The sequence below is a fragment of the Leptodactylus fuscus genome, chromosome 6, assembly GCF_031893055.1.
Source record: "Leptodactylus fuscus isolate aLepFus1 chromosome 6, aLepFus1.hap2, whole genome shotgun sequence".
Classification (NCBI taxonomy): domain Eukaryota; kingdom Metazoa; phylum Chordata; class Amphibia; order Anura; family Leptodactylidae; genus Leptodactylus; species Leptodactylus fuscus.
The window spans coordinates 143,641,633-143,658,948 of NC_134270.1; the positions used below are offsets into that span (position 1 = coordinate 143,641,633).

Below are 17,316 nucleotides of genomic sequence, written 5' to 3' on the forward strand. Positions count from 1 at the left end.
ATTTTAAGGTTAATTCTTAGGCTGAGGCCCCATGTTGCAGATTTTACTGCGTTTTTTTGAGCCAAAGGCCTTACGTGGGGCCGTAGCCTTACAGTCAATTTTGCTGGAGTCTGAATTGGTGTACTTTGTGCCAAATTTATCAAGATATCAAATTGATCGTTTTATCTAATTCCAAATCTAATGTTTCTGTCCTAAAATATTTGTCACTTTCAAATCCATCTACAGCGAGTCAGACAATTTTCAACTTTTTAAAAAGTTGCAGTTGGTAAATCCCGAGCTCAGTCAGCTAGACAGGCTAATCCTGGGTTCACACAGGGTTTTTTGGTCTGGATTTTGATGCGGAATCTGCGTCAAAATCCGGCTCAAAAAACCGCCTCCCGTTGATTTCAATTAGTTCCTTTTTCCGCAAGCGGTTTGTTCCCGCTCACAGTAAAAAAGAAGCGACGTGCCCTTTCTTCAGGCGGATTATTCAGGTAGATTTTGCAGCGGCCTCCGACTCAAAATCTGATGCAAAAAACACCTATGTGAATCCGGCATAAGTACGCAACTTTCCCACCTAACTTTTAAAAGTATAGTGATTGGTAAAAATTTTTGTAGAAATGATCTCAAAATCTCTAAGAATTTGCTCAAAAATTCCCACTCCCTTCCCCAATGTCTACTAGAAAAACAAAGGAAAAGTCAATAGAGGTGAAGTCGTAGGAAGGGTATGAATGGGCACAAAGAGACATTCAATTAGTGTAGGATTTGTCAGATCTCACATGGAATATTGGGCCCAGCCATAAAGCGTTCAGGGGCTGGAAACCATACAGTTAGAGAAATTCATATTCTTTTACAAAAAATTTTCAAGACCTAGTATTGTAACGATAGAGATCTGTAGAGTTAATTTATAGTAACCTGATTCCTAATCTGTTATTTCAATGTCCATGTCCCACAGACCCCATAGACTATAACCAGTTTGTGCCCAAAAAAATAAAGTAAAAACATAGTACATTAGATGGACAGCAGTCAGGCGTTTCTTGTAGTTGATGATGAGGTTTGCGCACATGTCAGGAGGATTTTTGGTCCGTTCCTCTCAGCAGATCATCTCTAAATCATTAAGATTTTGAGGCTGTCGCTTGGCAAGTCGTAGCTTCAGCTCCCTCCATAGTTTTTCTATGGGATTAAGGATGTCAAGGGCAAGACCTGCACAAAGCTGTAATGGGCTACAAAACCATAAGTAAGACGCTGGGTGAGAAGGAGACAACTGTTGGTGAGATAGTAAGAAAATGGAAGAAATACAAAATGACTGTCAATCCCCATCGATCTGGGGCTCTATGCAAAATCTCACCTTGTGGGGTATCCTTGCCTTGATTATAGGAAGGTGAGAGATCAGCCTAAAACTACACGGTGGGGCTACTTGTTAATGAACTCAAGGCAGCTGAGACCAAAGTCACCAAGAAAACCATTGGTAACACATTATGCCGTAAAGGATTAAAATCCTGCAAATAGTCATTTCCTTCACTGTATGTATTGTATGCGCTCGCGCTCTATTTGGAAGTACCAAAATTTTTTTTTTTTGTTTGCCAGACTGTGAAGAACCATGATGTGGTTTCCTAATATCGCCTTCCTTCTCTTAACCCTTTCCACCATTGTTTATGGAGACAAACCTGGGGCCAAGATTCAAATCACAAACCATGGCTTGAAAATGGGTAAGTAGTAACTTGATATATTTCGCCATCAAAAGGTTAACAAACAAGTATTACAGATTTTTATGTATTTTGGCACCTATGCATACTGTATAAGGCTCACATTGAATTTTCCCCAGTACCTTATCGTACTATATGTTTTTGAAGAGAGGAGGGTAATGGGGGACTAAGGAGACCCACACGAACACAGCATGCATGCCTAAACTCAAACCCAAGACCCCAAGGCTGCAAGACGACATTGCTAAACATGCAGCCACCATGTTGCCTGTATTACTAAATATGGTGAAAATTAACTAGAAAAATATAGGAGAGTGCCTTTGCAGGCATATGGAGACTTACAAGCCATTTTTGCTCCACTGGGGGATTCTGGGGAATATGCAAATCTGGAAAACAGATTTACAAAAATATATCTAGATATGCCATTAGTATTTCGCTTACGTTGTACAACTGTACTTGGTGCCTAGAAGATTCTTCGTAAGAACTTGTTTAGCCTATAGCTAATGTTTTACTGTTTTTATATTGTAGCAGTGGAAATGCTTCTGAATAAAATGTTGTCAAATGACACTGAACAGCAGATACCAGATGTGACCGGAAGTGGAAACATAGCATCTGAGGACATGTCGTATGAGTTCACACAGTGAGTAAATACGGCTGTGAAGTACAGTGCACTATACTATTGGAGCAATGGTATTCAAGTGGTTGATAAAGATACAATGTTTCTTGCACCATTGCTCCCAAGAACCTATACTGGAGAGGGAGTATGTAATAGATAGGCCATACGGCATAGACCACCATATGGCACGACTTGAGACCGGCAGCATACACAGTAGATACATCTCTGTCAGACATAAGAAAAATGGTTGCTCTGTGGTTAGACATTTCCTTCTAAAGCTGTCCATACTCCTAGAATAAATGGTGGCACAAAAACTCTTCACAATTTCCTGTACATATACGTGCTTGGCCAACCATGTATGCATTTGTAATGGTGAGGGAGGAATAAGACTCTCCACCAGTGGCTAAGCTTCCATGGGAACAAAGGATCAGGCAAAATGTCCAATTCGTCTATCCATGACCCTTCCTCAATGGCAAGGGTTAGATATCTAGTGTGTATGGGCACCCTAACACGATCAAATCATGAAGAAGAGGATATTCTGTTGTAGACAGTATCCCCAACCCCTATAGTTAACATTCTTGGTGTCCATTTATTAAGGATTCATCTGGACCAGTTCCATCATGGAACAATCGTTTCACAATGGATACAGGAGACGGGAATGTATTTAAAGATGGAAAATGGCGACGCCAAAATCAGCTGTAACTGGAAAATAGACAGCTGGCTCATGTAAGTATCTGAATAACTGGTAAGTCATCCCCACATTACAAAATACAAGGAAAATTAATCCTTTGCTTTGTTTCATTTCAGCAAAGACAGTGGAAGAAGTCTGCTGACCTTAACTGGGTTATCTGTCTCCATTATGGTGGGTGTTCGTCGAAACGATCCAGGTGTCCCATCTATATACCTTCTCGACTGCCAATCTAGTGTTCAAGGTGTCGATATACAGATGTCTGGTGGCGTGAGGTAATTGAAAAACTATGGAAATTTTTAGCCTAATACCTTTTCGGTACTGTATGTTTTTGAAGTGTGGAGGGTAATGGAGGACTCCGAGGAGACCCACACGAATATTGGATGCATGGTTAAACTCAAACCCAAGACCCAAGGGCTGCTAGGTTACAGTGCTTATATGTTAGTAGTGTATAGATAAATGAGAAATACTACATAATACTCATTGCATGACCAAGGAAGATACAGAAGGGGGATGGATAACGTAAATTATCAGCCTTATGCCCTACCTATTTATATAGGAAGCATCCCCAATCTATCTCTAAACAAATACAGGCCTTAGACCAGAAGCCCCAACGAATTACAGACCTCAGACCCCTGACCATAATTCTCCTAAATACAGACCTCAAACCAGGATATTCACAAAACACAGAGATAAAACTTCCAGAATACAGACTCCGGACCCAACTTTCACCCAGCTATAGACTCCTGACAAGAATACATTTTATCTTTAAAGAAATAGACTCCCAACCAAATCCCAAAAATATAGACAAACTAACTAGACTCTCCCTTAATGTGGTTGTCCAAAGATATAGGTTTTTATGGCCTATCTGGTGGACTAACAGGCGGCACCTGAACAGATCAGCTTAATGGGACAGTCATATTATACACAACATGGGAATGTACGCAGATTGCTCTGACCCCATTGAAGTCAAAAGGAGCAAAAATACCAACAGGACGAGACGATGAGAAACCAAAGGAGATACTAAGCTTAGGGATGGACAGTTTAATATTTTATTTAGTATTTTCATATAAAATACTATTCAAAGCCTGAGAGTCCTATACAGCAATAGACAGCTCTTCCGGCACAAGACTGCGTACCTCGAGTTCTCAATTGCTATGGGTGGGAAAGGAGGACTCTCAGGTTGTCCCTTTGTATTCATATTCTTTCTTATGTTCAGATACTTTAGCATAGACCTGACAGAGACCCTTTAAAATGACCAAAACCTTCCACAATATTCCACCATGTAACTCTAGGAATATTTATTCTCTCTTTTCTAGCTATTTCTTCGACACCATAAAAGAACCGATTCAGAATGTGGTAAAGCAAGCTGTCAACCAGCAGGTGAGAACAATATGGCTCTATAGTAACAAGAACATGAATAAATATTGGAGATAGAATTGACAAAACATAATTACGACCTTATTGTTATAGGGGACATGCGGAGAGAAAAGTACTTCATGAACTACTTTCTTCTCCGCTTGGGCTGTGCGGACAGCGCACGGAAAACACATGGACCCCATTATAGTCTATGAGGTCTGTGTGCTTTCATGGCTCACTGCATGTCAATGTGTTCGGTATTCCATTCGGGGGTCACCATGCGGACTCCCTGAACGGAATACCGAACGCAGATGTGAACCGTGTGTGTAATTCTTTTTGTACAGCTACCTATGAGGAGAATACATACTCCATGCAGATGTTGATCTTGATTGGATTTGAACTCAGGACTGCTGTAAAGCAACAGTGCTAACCACTGAGCAAGGGACCCCATGCACCCAGCATATGTCAAAAAGAGTATCGCTCTTAGGGGGAGTTCACACGGAGTTACGTGCCGCGTGATGTGGCACGTAGACGCCGCGGGACCCTTTGCGGGCCGTACACGCTCCCATTGATTTCAATGGGAGCGGGGATCGTATGCGCCGCGCTAGTTTGTGGCTGTGAATAAATGCACGGCTGCAAACTAGCACGGCGCATACGATCCCCGCTCCCATTGAAATCAATGGAAGCGTGTACAGCCCGCAAAGGGTCCCGCGGCGTCTACGTGCCACATCACGCGGCACGTAACTCCGTGTGAACTCCCCCTAATGCTGCTCTAGTATGCATTGGCATAGGTTTTTTTGGTTTTATTTTTTACTGCTTATCTGCTGCACTGTACTGTGCAGAATAACAAAGTCCAAAAAAATAAATAAATAAAAGTATAATACAAGATATACTCTCTTTTACAATGGAAGTCGATGAGGCTTCTGACAAAGGTAAACTGTTAAACGCACGCTCATTTTGGCAAAATACATGTGTAAAAAATACACGTGTAAAAATAAGACTCCCATTGACTTCAATGACATTTTACACGTGTATTTTGACGTGTATTTTGATGTGTTTCTTACATGTGTAAAAAAATGTCATTGAAGTCAATGGGAGTCTTAGAGTCCATTCACACGGTGTAACGCGGCGCTCATTTTGTGCTTATTTTGACACGGAGCGCCGCATTACGGGAGCGTATACGCCGCGCTATTTACGGTGCGTGTTTATGCGGCGTTAATGCGACCATAAACGCGCACCGTAACTAGCGCAGCGCAAACACGGCGTATATGCTCCCGTAACACGGCGCTCCATGTCAAAATAAGCACAAAAAAGTGGGCCACACGGTGGCTCAGTGGTTAGCACTGCAGCCTTGCAGCGCTGGAGTGCTGGTGTTCAAATCCCGCCAAGGGCAAAAAACCATCTGCAAAGAGTTTGTATGTTCTCCCCGTGTTTGCATGGATTTCCATCCCATATTCCAAAAAGACATACTGATAGGGAAAAATGTGCATTGTGAGCTCTATGTGGGGCTCACAATCTACATAAAAAAAGCACAAAATGAGCGCCACGTTACACCGTGTGAATGGACCCTTATTTTTACACGTGTATTTTTTGCACATGTATTTTGCCAAAATACACGCGCGTTTACTCCGTGTGAACAGGCCTTAAGGTATATTTCCTAATTCTAGTTCCAATGGAATCAAGAGACAAGATGTGAAGAGAGCCCTATCTATATACTGTAGATTACTATTACTACGTAGATTAGAAGAAATAAAATAATGTAATAATCACTATTCTCTCTATTACATCTCTATTATAGTTGTGCTCATCCATAAGAAATCAAGCTAAGAAATGGGACGAGAAATTGAGAAATTTTAATTGTGAGTACAAGAAATTCTCTCCAAATGTGAACAAAATGATTTATTATCTCAAAAAGTTTTATTAGTTAGGTCTATGCACAATGGCAGTACACATAGGACATAGTGGGCCACAGCAAAAAATCACAGCGGGAAATAGTGCGGCGGACACAATGCCATTTTTCCCGCAGCACTTTTCCCAGGAAGTCCGCAGTCCACAAGTTCTGCTCCAACTTTAAGGAAACCACCAGTGTTTCCGTAGGTATAATTGACATTTTGAAATTTCCAAAAACGCAATGGTTTTTGAAGTCACAGCATTGCCGCTACAATGTGTGTATGGGATTCGCTAGAATAATGCTATTATAATAACCTATCTTCTCTAGTCACTCCTGCCCCCTACACTATGAGGCATGTTACTACAACCTCTATGGTTACTGTATCCTGGCATTTTGCGTCTACTGACCACTGTCGATTCCTGAACCTTGCATTACTTTTATTTATTTTTATTCTATTTTATTACATTTATTTCAGTGAATTTGACACTAACTGAAGAAATTAAGCTTGACCTATATCTTGTGGGCAATCCAGAAATTTCAGATCAAAGTGGTTCCTTCGGAATAAAGGTAAGAGTCCCCCCACCACCACCACCACCCCTTTGATAACATGATTCTAAGTGTCATGTATACAGAAAAGTGCATTCAACAAATATAGCCATAGTTATAGCTTAACCCCCTCCCGCCGATGGCATTTTTTGATTTTCGTTTTTCGTTTTTGACTCCCCTCCTTCTAAACCCCATAACTTTTTTATTTCTCCGCTCCCAGAGCCATATGAGGTCTTAATTTTTGCGGGACAAATTTTTCTTCATGATGCCACCATTAATTATTCTATATAATGTACTGGGAAGCAGGAAAAAAATTCAGAATGGGGTGGATTTGAAGAAAAAATGCATTTCTGCGACTTTCTTACGGGCTTTGGTTTTACGGCGTTCACTGTGCAGCCAAAATGACATGTCCCCTATATTCTGTGTTTCGGTACGGTTCCAGGGATACCAAATTTATATGGTTTTATTTACATTTTGACCCCTAAAAAAAATTCCAAAACTGTGTTAAAAAATTTTTTTTCTAAAAGTCGCCATATTCCGACGGCCGTAACTTTTTTATACGTAAGTGTAAGGGGATGCATAGGGCGTCTTTTTTTGCGTGGCCGGGTGTACTTTTTAGTTCTACCATTTTTGGGAAATGTTATTGCTTTGATCACTTTTTATTCAAATTTTTATCAGAATCAAAACAGTGAAAAAACGGCGGTTTGGCACTTTCGACTATTTTTCCCGCTACGGCGTTTACCGAACAGGAAAAATATTTTTATAGATTTGTAGAGCGGGCGATTTCGGACGCGGGGATACCTAACATGTATATGTTTCACAGTTTTTAACTACTTTTATATGTGTTCTAGGGAAAGGGGGGTGATTTGAACTTTTAATACTTTTTATATTTTTTTATATTTTTTTTACTTTTTTTAAAAAAAAAAAAAAAAATTTTTTTTTGCATTTATTAGACCCCCTAGGGGTGTTGAACCCCAGGGGGTCTGATCACTAATGCAATGCATTACAATGCTAATGCATTGCAATGCATTGCAAAAAATCATCCTTTCTTTTGCAGGCTGCATAGACCAGCCTGCAAAAGAGAGGATTTGCAGATAAGCCTGGGAGCCTAATACAGGCTCCCGGCTGTCATGGCAACGGGACGTCAGCCCTGGAGCATGCTCCAGGAGCCGGCGATCCTGGGCAAAATGGCGGCGCCCATGCGCCGCCGGGAAAATGGCGCCTCCGGCGCCTTTGACCGCGGCGCCGGATGGGTTAATGCCTCCGATCGGTCCGGGGACCGATCGGAGGCATTAGAGCTGGATGTCTACTGCTTAAAGCAGTAGACACCCGGCGGCTATGGTGGCCGCCCGGCTCCCGGACACTCGCCATAGTTACAGACCCGACACGCGCCGTACTATTACCTGCATGTCGGGAAGGGGTTAAAGTAGTATTCCCATATACATAACCATATCTATATTTGTAGATAATTAAAAGTTAAACAATTTTGCAAATATAAGTAATTAAAAATTCTACAGCGTTTTAAAGGTTTCCTCTAACCATCTTAGTAGTGACAGTCTGTTGTCTTGATTGGTTGCCAATTGGAAGCTTTCTATGGTCTGGGACTTGTCAAAAACCCAGCCATGATTTTCTTATTGTAGCTGGGGTATCATGCAAGGACACTACATGTATAGGAAGATATCCCGGCCATAAAAAGGAAATCACAGCTGATTTTCTGAATTTAGAAAGGAACCCATTGAAGTCAATGGGAGGCTTTTTTTTAGCGCTGAAATTCCACAGCAAATTCCTCTCCATTTTCCTCCACGTGAATGGACCCTAAGAGATAAGCTTAGCATTGTATATAGGGTTGTATATTAAATATTACATGGACTGCTAATTTAGGTAGAATCTCTGCCGCTTGTAAATCTATGTGCATTTCTGCTAAAATAGGAAATGTAATAAAAATTCCCCTAAAATGAAGCTCTCTCCTCCACACAGGGTCGTTTCTATTCATATAATGAATCTCTTAGCAAGACCGATTTCTCTCCAGTCCCCATGACAATCCCAATCCAGGACACCGCCATGCTTTATACTGGAGTATCCCAGTCTTCACTGGATACTTTCTGTTCTGCTTTCTACTCTGCTGGATTTTTGACTTATCAGGTCTCCCATATGGTGGTAAGTATGACGGACCAGGATAACAGTCCACACATGGTATACTGTCTTTTTGCCTGGAAGTAAAGCCACAATTCTCTTTTATAGGGCTCCAAAGAGTTGACAACCGCAAATTTGACAGCCTACGTTCCAGAGGTGAGTATTACATTAGTGGACTGATCAGTAACTTGTCTTTTAGGACTTAGTGGAGCAATTACTGGAGAGAAAACCTGTGATCCAGTCACTCTTGGGTAACAGAGTCTGAGCTTTATAGGACAGTTTTGAGGTTAGGGATTTTATGTTCCAGGAATTCCCATTAGGTTTGGGGCACCAATGCAACTTTAGGCAGTGCAGGCTACTACCATGTCACCACGGCACATTGAAAAGCACTGATAGCAGATCTATTTGGCTGTACACATGGTCAGAGTTGCACTTGACAAACTTCACTTCTACGCCCCCACTGAACCCCCCTACATCAGCACCGTGTCACCAATCTCAATGTCGCAATGTTGCCCCTACATAAGCATAGTGTTCTGCTTGGGGCTACAAAAGAGTAAACCTAGCCCTATAAAACAGGACCGATGTTGTTAATATTAATTAATGCTTATTAATGATATGACTATTGGATATACCAGCTACATTTTTACGGCATCATACCGTACGGCTGCATATCATTTAATTTATCCGTCAACCAATGACCTAATAAAAAATAATGAATACTGATGTTATGGCAGTCCCATAGACATGAACTACTGTGCTGCTTTTATCTAGATCTCTCAACATTTCCCAAGCCCTGTTCCAGTGAAAATCCACATGTATGCTACAAGGTCTCCACGAGTCTACCTGCTACCAAACAATCTGACTGTCCAGTTTGGTGGGGCTTTACAAGCCTATGCCTATCCTACAGAGGCCAAAGCTGAGCAGATCTTCAGTGTTAACCTTGTAAGTATCCTGCATTTCTACTAGATATCACAGCAATGTAAACATGTCAGTCTATAACGTGTGTTTCTTGTATAGGTGGCCAGCTTCCAAGTCAATATTTCCATATCAGAAGCCAGGGGAGCAGAGGGTCTGAATTTCACAGGTTCTATGATCTTGGACAGGTATTTGTATTGCTCAGTTCTTTTCCTTTACTGTAACCATCACAGGACCCTTAAAGGATATCCTCTATGATAGGGCATGTCATATACCACTGCAAACCTGAATTCAGTTCACTCAGTTCTGCAGGCACTTGCCCTGGCTGCAGCTGCCAATATCACTATACAGTAGTGTCAGGAGGGCCAGCCTTACAGCTCAGTGTCATCACTTGTCAGTGAGGAGTGCCCCCTGTTGGTACATTTCTATAATTTTGTACTGTAAGCGGGTCTTCCTCACCACCCAGCAATAACGCTAAGTTAAGGTTACCCCCCTGACAGTACTTGGATATTGGTAGCCAAAACTTATGGTACCAATACCTTTGCAAATACGTGAATTCAGCACAGTATCAGATTTTTAACGTTATATAACATGCCCCATCTTAAAGGATATGAAAGGACCTCTCTAAGTTCAGTTTATTACCTATACAGCGGGCAGATATGGGCACACAAGGTGCAGGAAATGCACTGGCAAGCTTTATTACTCCCTGGATAACCCCGTTATCTTCAGACACCTCTACACAGTAGTAAGTTTGCGCTGCTTTTCAGAATTTGGTACAATTAATGAAATCATTTTAGGCTTATTTACTACTTAGTCCGTCCATGAAGATGTATAAGTCTCGCAACCAACCTATCTACCACACTTTTATCCGTTTTTCACTGACCCTCCTATCCTCATTGTGGCAAAACATATCAGCGTTAAAAACAAATTCCCCTGTCAGGTTTGGGGTGCTTTTGAAGAAAGCCAGGTGTCCTAGAAGAATTCTAAGGCAAAAATCCCCACGCGTTTGTCCCATTATATCTATAGGGAAACCGCTGGCTTTTCTGCAGGTATAATTGACATCCTGCGGTTTCCAAAACCGTGGCGGTTTTGGAAATCACGGCATATGTGCTGCACATATTATTATGCAAGGTGTGGATGGGATTCGCTGCAATTCCATCCACCTTGCTTGACTGTAGAACACCATGTTTCTTTCCGTGGCATTTATACCACGCGGGGGCCCCCAGCCTTATAGACATTTGTACGTCTCTCTATGATCCAGAAAATGAGTGTACCATAGCAGGTCTGTGATCTGAATGGCTATATCAACACTGCTGATAGACTCTTATTCCAGGCTACTATTTCTATGTATGTGACCTACTAGACTTTATATACTAAAGTTATAATTTACCTTCCTACAGATTACAAATAGAAGGAAGTCAACCAGTCAGTAAAGATCAAAAGGTAAATAACCATTAATATTGTATTGCTAGTTGACTAAAGTGCCATTGCACAACAGTGTTTTTCCTTGGAAACCATAGAGGTTTTTTTTATTTTTATTTTTGGAAGGCATTTTCATTGGTGTAAAAAATAGCACAAGCGATAATGCATGTAAAGACAGCTCATGTTATAGCACCCTTAGGGCCCGTTCACACGGGCACAGAGGGGGAGGATTATGATGCGGAATCCACGTCATAATCTGCTCCCTCACAATGGTGGTCTATGGAGACCACTCGCGATCTTTTATGTTGCCGCTCATGGAAAAAAGAAGTGAGCTGCCCTTTCTTCAGGCGGATTCCGTGACTCAATGAGCCGCGGCGTCCGCCTCGCGGCAGCACCCTACGGACTAGGTCCATTCATTTTAGGCCTACTCCTGAGCGGGAAGCCGCAACTGTCAGTCGGCTTACCGCGTCAAAATCAGGACCAAAACACGCAATTCCGTGCACGTATGAACTAAGCCTAAGGCTGCTCTGACACGATCGGTTTTCAGATACAGTTTTGAAGCCAATACCAGGAGTGGATTTATATAAGAGGAAGCGTCTCACCTGCCCTTAGCACTTTCACCCTCTTTATGATCCACACCTGGTTTTGGCTTCAGACCCGGATCATCACTACAGGATTTCAGCGGAGTCATGCTTAATAATTGAATTAATTGCTGACTAAATTCCTGATGACGCCATGTTGATGACCAATGTATTTATCTATGAGTTCTATTAGATGTGCATTAACGCACGTGCTGCTCTTTCTACACCAATGAACATGACTAAGCTTTGGGTTCACACCGGTGCTTGCACTCCGTTCGGGGTTTTAGAAAGGCAGAAACCCGTCAGACTGTGTTAGGCTATGTTCACTTAGCGGAAACCAAATTCCACCGTGTGAACTCCACGCGGCTAGTGGCGACGGGATGCCGATGCAGTGCACAGACATTCAGTCACGGCATTCCGCTCCTGATTAGGCCCATTCACTCCGGCCTAATCAGTAGGGAGTCTTGCTCTGCGGACGCCGTGGCTGCACAACCGCGGAATCTGCAGGGAAAAAAATCAGCATCTTGCTTCTTTTTGCCGCTAGTGTAAAAAAAACACTAGCAGGTAAAAAAAAAAACAAGTGGATTTTGAGGCGGATTCTGTGTCAAAATCCACCTGCAAAAATCTCCATGTGAACATACCCTTATAGTCTACGGAGTCCGCAGGGTTCCGTAGATTACTGCTTTAAGTGGATTAGGTTTCTGTTCGGGGGGTCCCCAATTGGACCCCCCGAACGGAAACCCGAACGCAGGTGTTAACCTAGCATAACACTGATCAAGCAGAAAAAAAAAATCTGCTTCAAATTCCTGAAGCAGAAATTTCCTGCTTGACAAATTCCTACGTGTGAACATACTCTTAGGCTCTAGATGATGTAATAGTCACCACATTCTCATTGTTATAGGCGGTTGTGACAGAAAACGGAGTCCGGCAGCTCTTTCATGACGTGGTGATGCCAGTTGTAAATGGTAAGAAATACAACAACAACTCTAAGTAGATCATTCTTGATCACCATTTACCAAGCCTGTTAATATATTATTATATTTTACTTTGCAGATGAGTTAGCACAAGGAATTTATACACCTAGCACTTTGCTGAAAAATGGCACAGTCAGTACTGAGAAGGTGAGAAGATTTGTCCTGTGTAATGCAATGTTAATGTGATGTAAAGGTGGGGTCTTTTCAGACCCCCGAGTATAATAATCGGAGCCCATGGGGAGGTGAGGGAACATAATAAACACTGTTACTCACTTCTCCGGGATCCGATGTTACTCCGAGCAGGCTTCGGGCCTATATGGTAATGTGTCAGACGTCACGTGGTCTGGGATATTACCATAGCCATAGCCTATGCTAGCAGTACCATACAGGCCCAAAGCCTGTGGTAGCAGTAACAGGCTATTACTACTAGCACAGGCTTCAGGCCTATACGGTAATATCCCAGACCACGTGATACCTTGTTAAAAGTAGCACGTCTCGGGCTACCCTTCCGATGAACTAAGAAGAGGTTTAGTAGACAGTAACATGAACATCATAGTGCTTGAAGGACATTACATACAAGTGTAAACTTCATATGTAAGCAGGGGCCGGGATCGGTAAGTGACACCGCGGGCCCCACAAACATCATTATTATACTCAGGGGTCTTTTCAGACCCCCAAATATAATGATCAGAGGCCCGGGAGAGGTAAGCGAACATAACAAACAGTGTTACTGCGAAGGCTTCAGGGCCTACTTGTGTGACGTCTCAGACGTCACATGACCGGGGCCTGCGTCCTTATGCGTCGCGACACAGGCCCCCGGTCACATGACGTTCCTGACGTCATTGAAGATAGCCAACAGTAGGGAGCGCAGGGATAGGTGTCCACAATGGAGCATAATACTGGGTGATGGGGCCACTATGGGGCATAATACTGAGTGATGGGGCATAATACTGGGTGATGGGGCCACTATCAGGCATAATACTGGGTGAAGGGGCCACTATGGGGTATAATGCCGTGTGCAGGGACAACTATGGGGCATAATAGTGCGTGCAGGGATGTGGGGGGGGGGCTTGGTCAGGGTCTTTGGCATCGGTCGGGCGGGGGCGCCGCCATTCCTAATTACGCCACTGTGGTTTATTATATTGCCACACTTCCCCATGACTCCATTAATTATATACTCTGTGTCTCAACAGACCCCAGAGTATAAAGCTGAAGCCACACGTTTTGGAAACGCAGCTTTTTTTTGTTGCAGATTTTGCTGCGTTTTTTTTTTTAGCCAAAGCCAGGAGTGGATTGAACAGAAATTAGAAATATAACAACTTCCCATATATTTCTCATACTGTTTGTAGTATGTTTTGGCTCAAAAAAAAGAACAAAAACAAAAACCCACAGTAAAATCGAAAATGCTGTGGGAAAAAAATCGCAGCATTTTACAGTCAAGGCAAAGTGGGTTGGATTCTAGTAAATCCCACGCCCACTTTGCAGTAAAAACCACGCCACGATTTCCAAAACTGGAGCAGTTTTGGAAATTGCAGCATGTCAATTATATCTATGGAAACGCCGGCGGTTTCCTCATAGATATAATTGTAACAAAGTCCGTGGAGGAAAACTCAGCGAACTTTCTGTTTAAAGCGCCGTGGGTAGAGCCACAGTGCGTAGCACTTTTTGGCTGCGGGACGATTAGGGCCTTAGCCTAATAGTGCTTTATGGGTGGGCCTGAAACCAGTTCACTCATCTCTAGTCTTAGGCTGCATTCACACTGAGTAACGCTGGCGTTTTTTGTGCTTATTTTTGCACATAGCGCCGCGTTAACACCGCGTTACCGCCGCGTATACGCCACGTTTGCGCCACACTATTTTGCGGTGGCGTTGAATGGCGCAAACGCGACGTTAACGCGGCGCTATGTGCAAAAATAAGCACAAAAAAACGCCAGCGTTACTCAGTGTGAATGCAGCCTTACAGAAGTTGTGACTTGCCTAATATCAATGGCGTTTGCTGTATGATATTAGGCTGCAGTTTCTTAGCAGAATCAAGTTTTGAACTGCCATACCTGTGTCTGGACACATCTAGGAAAGACGAAAAGGTCAAGGAAGGACACACCTGTATATAACATATGTCCCTATTGGGGAAGGGAGGTGAACAGAGTACTGTGGGCATTACAATTCGAGAGTCATGACTAGGTCTGGAACACCATATTGAGGTTACAGTAAGCGTTGGCTTTGGAGGGATGAGGCTTTACATCTGAAAAATCTGCTACGGCACATACAGTCCTCCATGCTTTTGAGGCAACTAGTAGGTATTAGAGATGAGCGAACAGTATTGGAAACTCTAGTTTTGAATACCTCGCTCCCATAGGATTGAATGGAAGTGGCTGAACACCAAGGGGTTAAGTGCCGGCCGCTTCCATTCATTCCTATGGGAGTGAGGTATAAACTAGAGTTTTGAATGCTATTCGTTCATCTGTAGTAGGCATTGAATAGGTGGGAGGTTTTGGGATATTTAATATAAATCTGATTATAATATCTGTATTTCAGGAATTTGCTATACTGGCACTTGATCTGAAGTAGAAGTCAACAAGCTTCAGGCCTAAGATGACGCCTAACTGGATGTGCTCTACCTTGTACCAGCCAGAATGATGTTTTTTACAGCTACAAACAGGAATTCTAATATGCATTGTAGCTCAGTTGTAAATATATATTTCACATTTATATACCTCAAAATCATTTCTCAGGGTTATTTCATTGTATATTACATGAATATGTAATTATGGCTGAATAGATAATACTCATTGGGGAAGGGGGCAGCATGAAAACACCAAAACGTCAAGTCGCACATGAGATTCGCAGCTTTGGTGTCAGGGTCTAATAAATCTGCCCCAATGATTTTTATCTATTTTTCAAAAATTAGTGATATCTGATTGCTGCTAATAACCCTGACCTTCATAGAATGAGTAGGTTTGTATGGCCAGCCTGAATGGGTTTATAAATGGAGAGTTTGATTTAAAAGAGGGTCTTCCTATACCAGATTGCCCATTTTCAGGGATCCTTTAATAGACTCAGTTTTTCATGGTTTGATGTTTTTTCTTCCGGTGTTCGTGTGAGCACAGTCTGTTTGGTGTATGTTTTTAACCCCAGAAATGAGGTGATTAGTCAATAATACATGAAAAGTTATTTTAGGAAGTGATAACTTTATATTGAGCTTCTTTGCTGAGTTTTCCTGTACATATTTCATATAATAAGTGCATGTTTCTACACAAATAAATTGGTTTCACTTGTGTGATGTATACGTCCTGAGTTTCTGTAACTATTGAACCTACAATAGTCATAGAGGGTGTGGGGAAGTTAGCTCGGTAGGGGCAGTGGTGCGGACCCAAACAGTCAAGACGGACGCAAAATATGTAGCAAACTGGTTTATTTAGAGAAAAACAGGAGAATAAATAAACCTTGACTTCAGGCATAAAATAAAACAAAATACAGCCTTAACTTCAGGCAAAAACAAAATAAAAAAAACCTGCTCGTCTGAGCCACTAGCTAAACAGAACTGATAACCTATCTATACACGTGGCTTACTTCAAGCCACACGAACAAAACAGGAGCAATATATACTCACCGGACTCAGGGTTACAGGACAGAACCATACACCTCCTTTCACCTGCAATGCAAGAGCTATAGCCTTTTCTGGCCCAGTAATGAGCCCAGGATCTACACCTGGGCTGAGGCCTACTCCAGATCCGCCCTGGACCACACATATGTCAGAAACCTGGGGCTGATATATCTGGACTCCAGCGCTCTACCTGTCACCCTCTCACAAGGGTCTCTGTCAATTCAACAAACTTATGTTTATATGATGACTTATATGATGAGAATACAGGGTAGAGTAACCATTTTTACCATGTGGATACATACAATCCATGAATGAGTGGGGCAATGCCATGCACTAAGATCTTTTAAAAGCTTCGAGATCAATGTGACCTAGTTACATTTAGAACGGACTTCCATTGAGTTATGATCTGTCCTCCCTATGTGTGTGGGGTATAGGTTGACAGGCAGCTAAACTCCTTCCCAGTAACTCGTGCACTCTGGAGAGGTGTCCGAACTTTGCTTTTATTACAAGGGATAGGGTGAAACTGGGGAACAGAAAACAGTACATTGCAGTTACAATGGGCATGTGGTAATCTTCCATGACACAAACTGTGTATGTATTACTATGGCAGACATACATGTGACAATCTTCTATGACATGGCTATGCAGGCATTACTATTACATAACAGCACACTATGACACAAACTATACATGTATCTTGCTGGAAGGTACATCAGATACGTAACATTGTGGTAGTGGGGAGGTAATAGACATCTATGAGGCGTATGGTTACATGTGGTCTGAAATGGGAGCGGGGTATGGCTCAATGAGCATGGTCTACTAGCTAGAACAACTACATATAGAAATTATGCTAGGGAGTGTGGAAACATAACAATATATGTAATACATGAAGGTATAGTGCTGGGT

At 42.3% G+C, this 17,316-nt stretch overlaps 1 protein-coding gene across 1 annotated transcript; it reads left to right on the forward strand.

Annotated features, from left to right (window-relative positions):
• Positions 1-1,579: 1,579 nt before the first annotated feature.
• LOC142209735 (BPI fold-containing family C protein-like) lies at positions 1,580-15,417 on the forward strand. The gene is made up of 15 exons (XM_075278776.1): positions 1,580-1,688; positions 2,211-2,322; positions 2,896-3,024; positions 3,106-3,261; positions 4,306-4,369; positions 6,144-6,204; positions 6,712-6,803; positions 8,760-8,939; positions 9,024-9,071; positions 9,687-9,857; positions 9,933-10,018; positions 11,231-11,273; positions 12,735-12,798; positions 12,887-12,954; positions 15,342-15,417. The coding sequence occupies exons 1-15, from the start codon at positions 1,580-1,582 to the stop codon at positions 15,372-15,374; spliced, it is 1,416 nt and encodes a 471-aa protein (XP_075134877.1). The 3' UTR covers positions 15,375-15,417.
• The last annotated feature ends 1,899 nt before the right edge of the window (positions 15,418-17,316 follow it).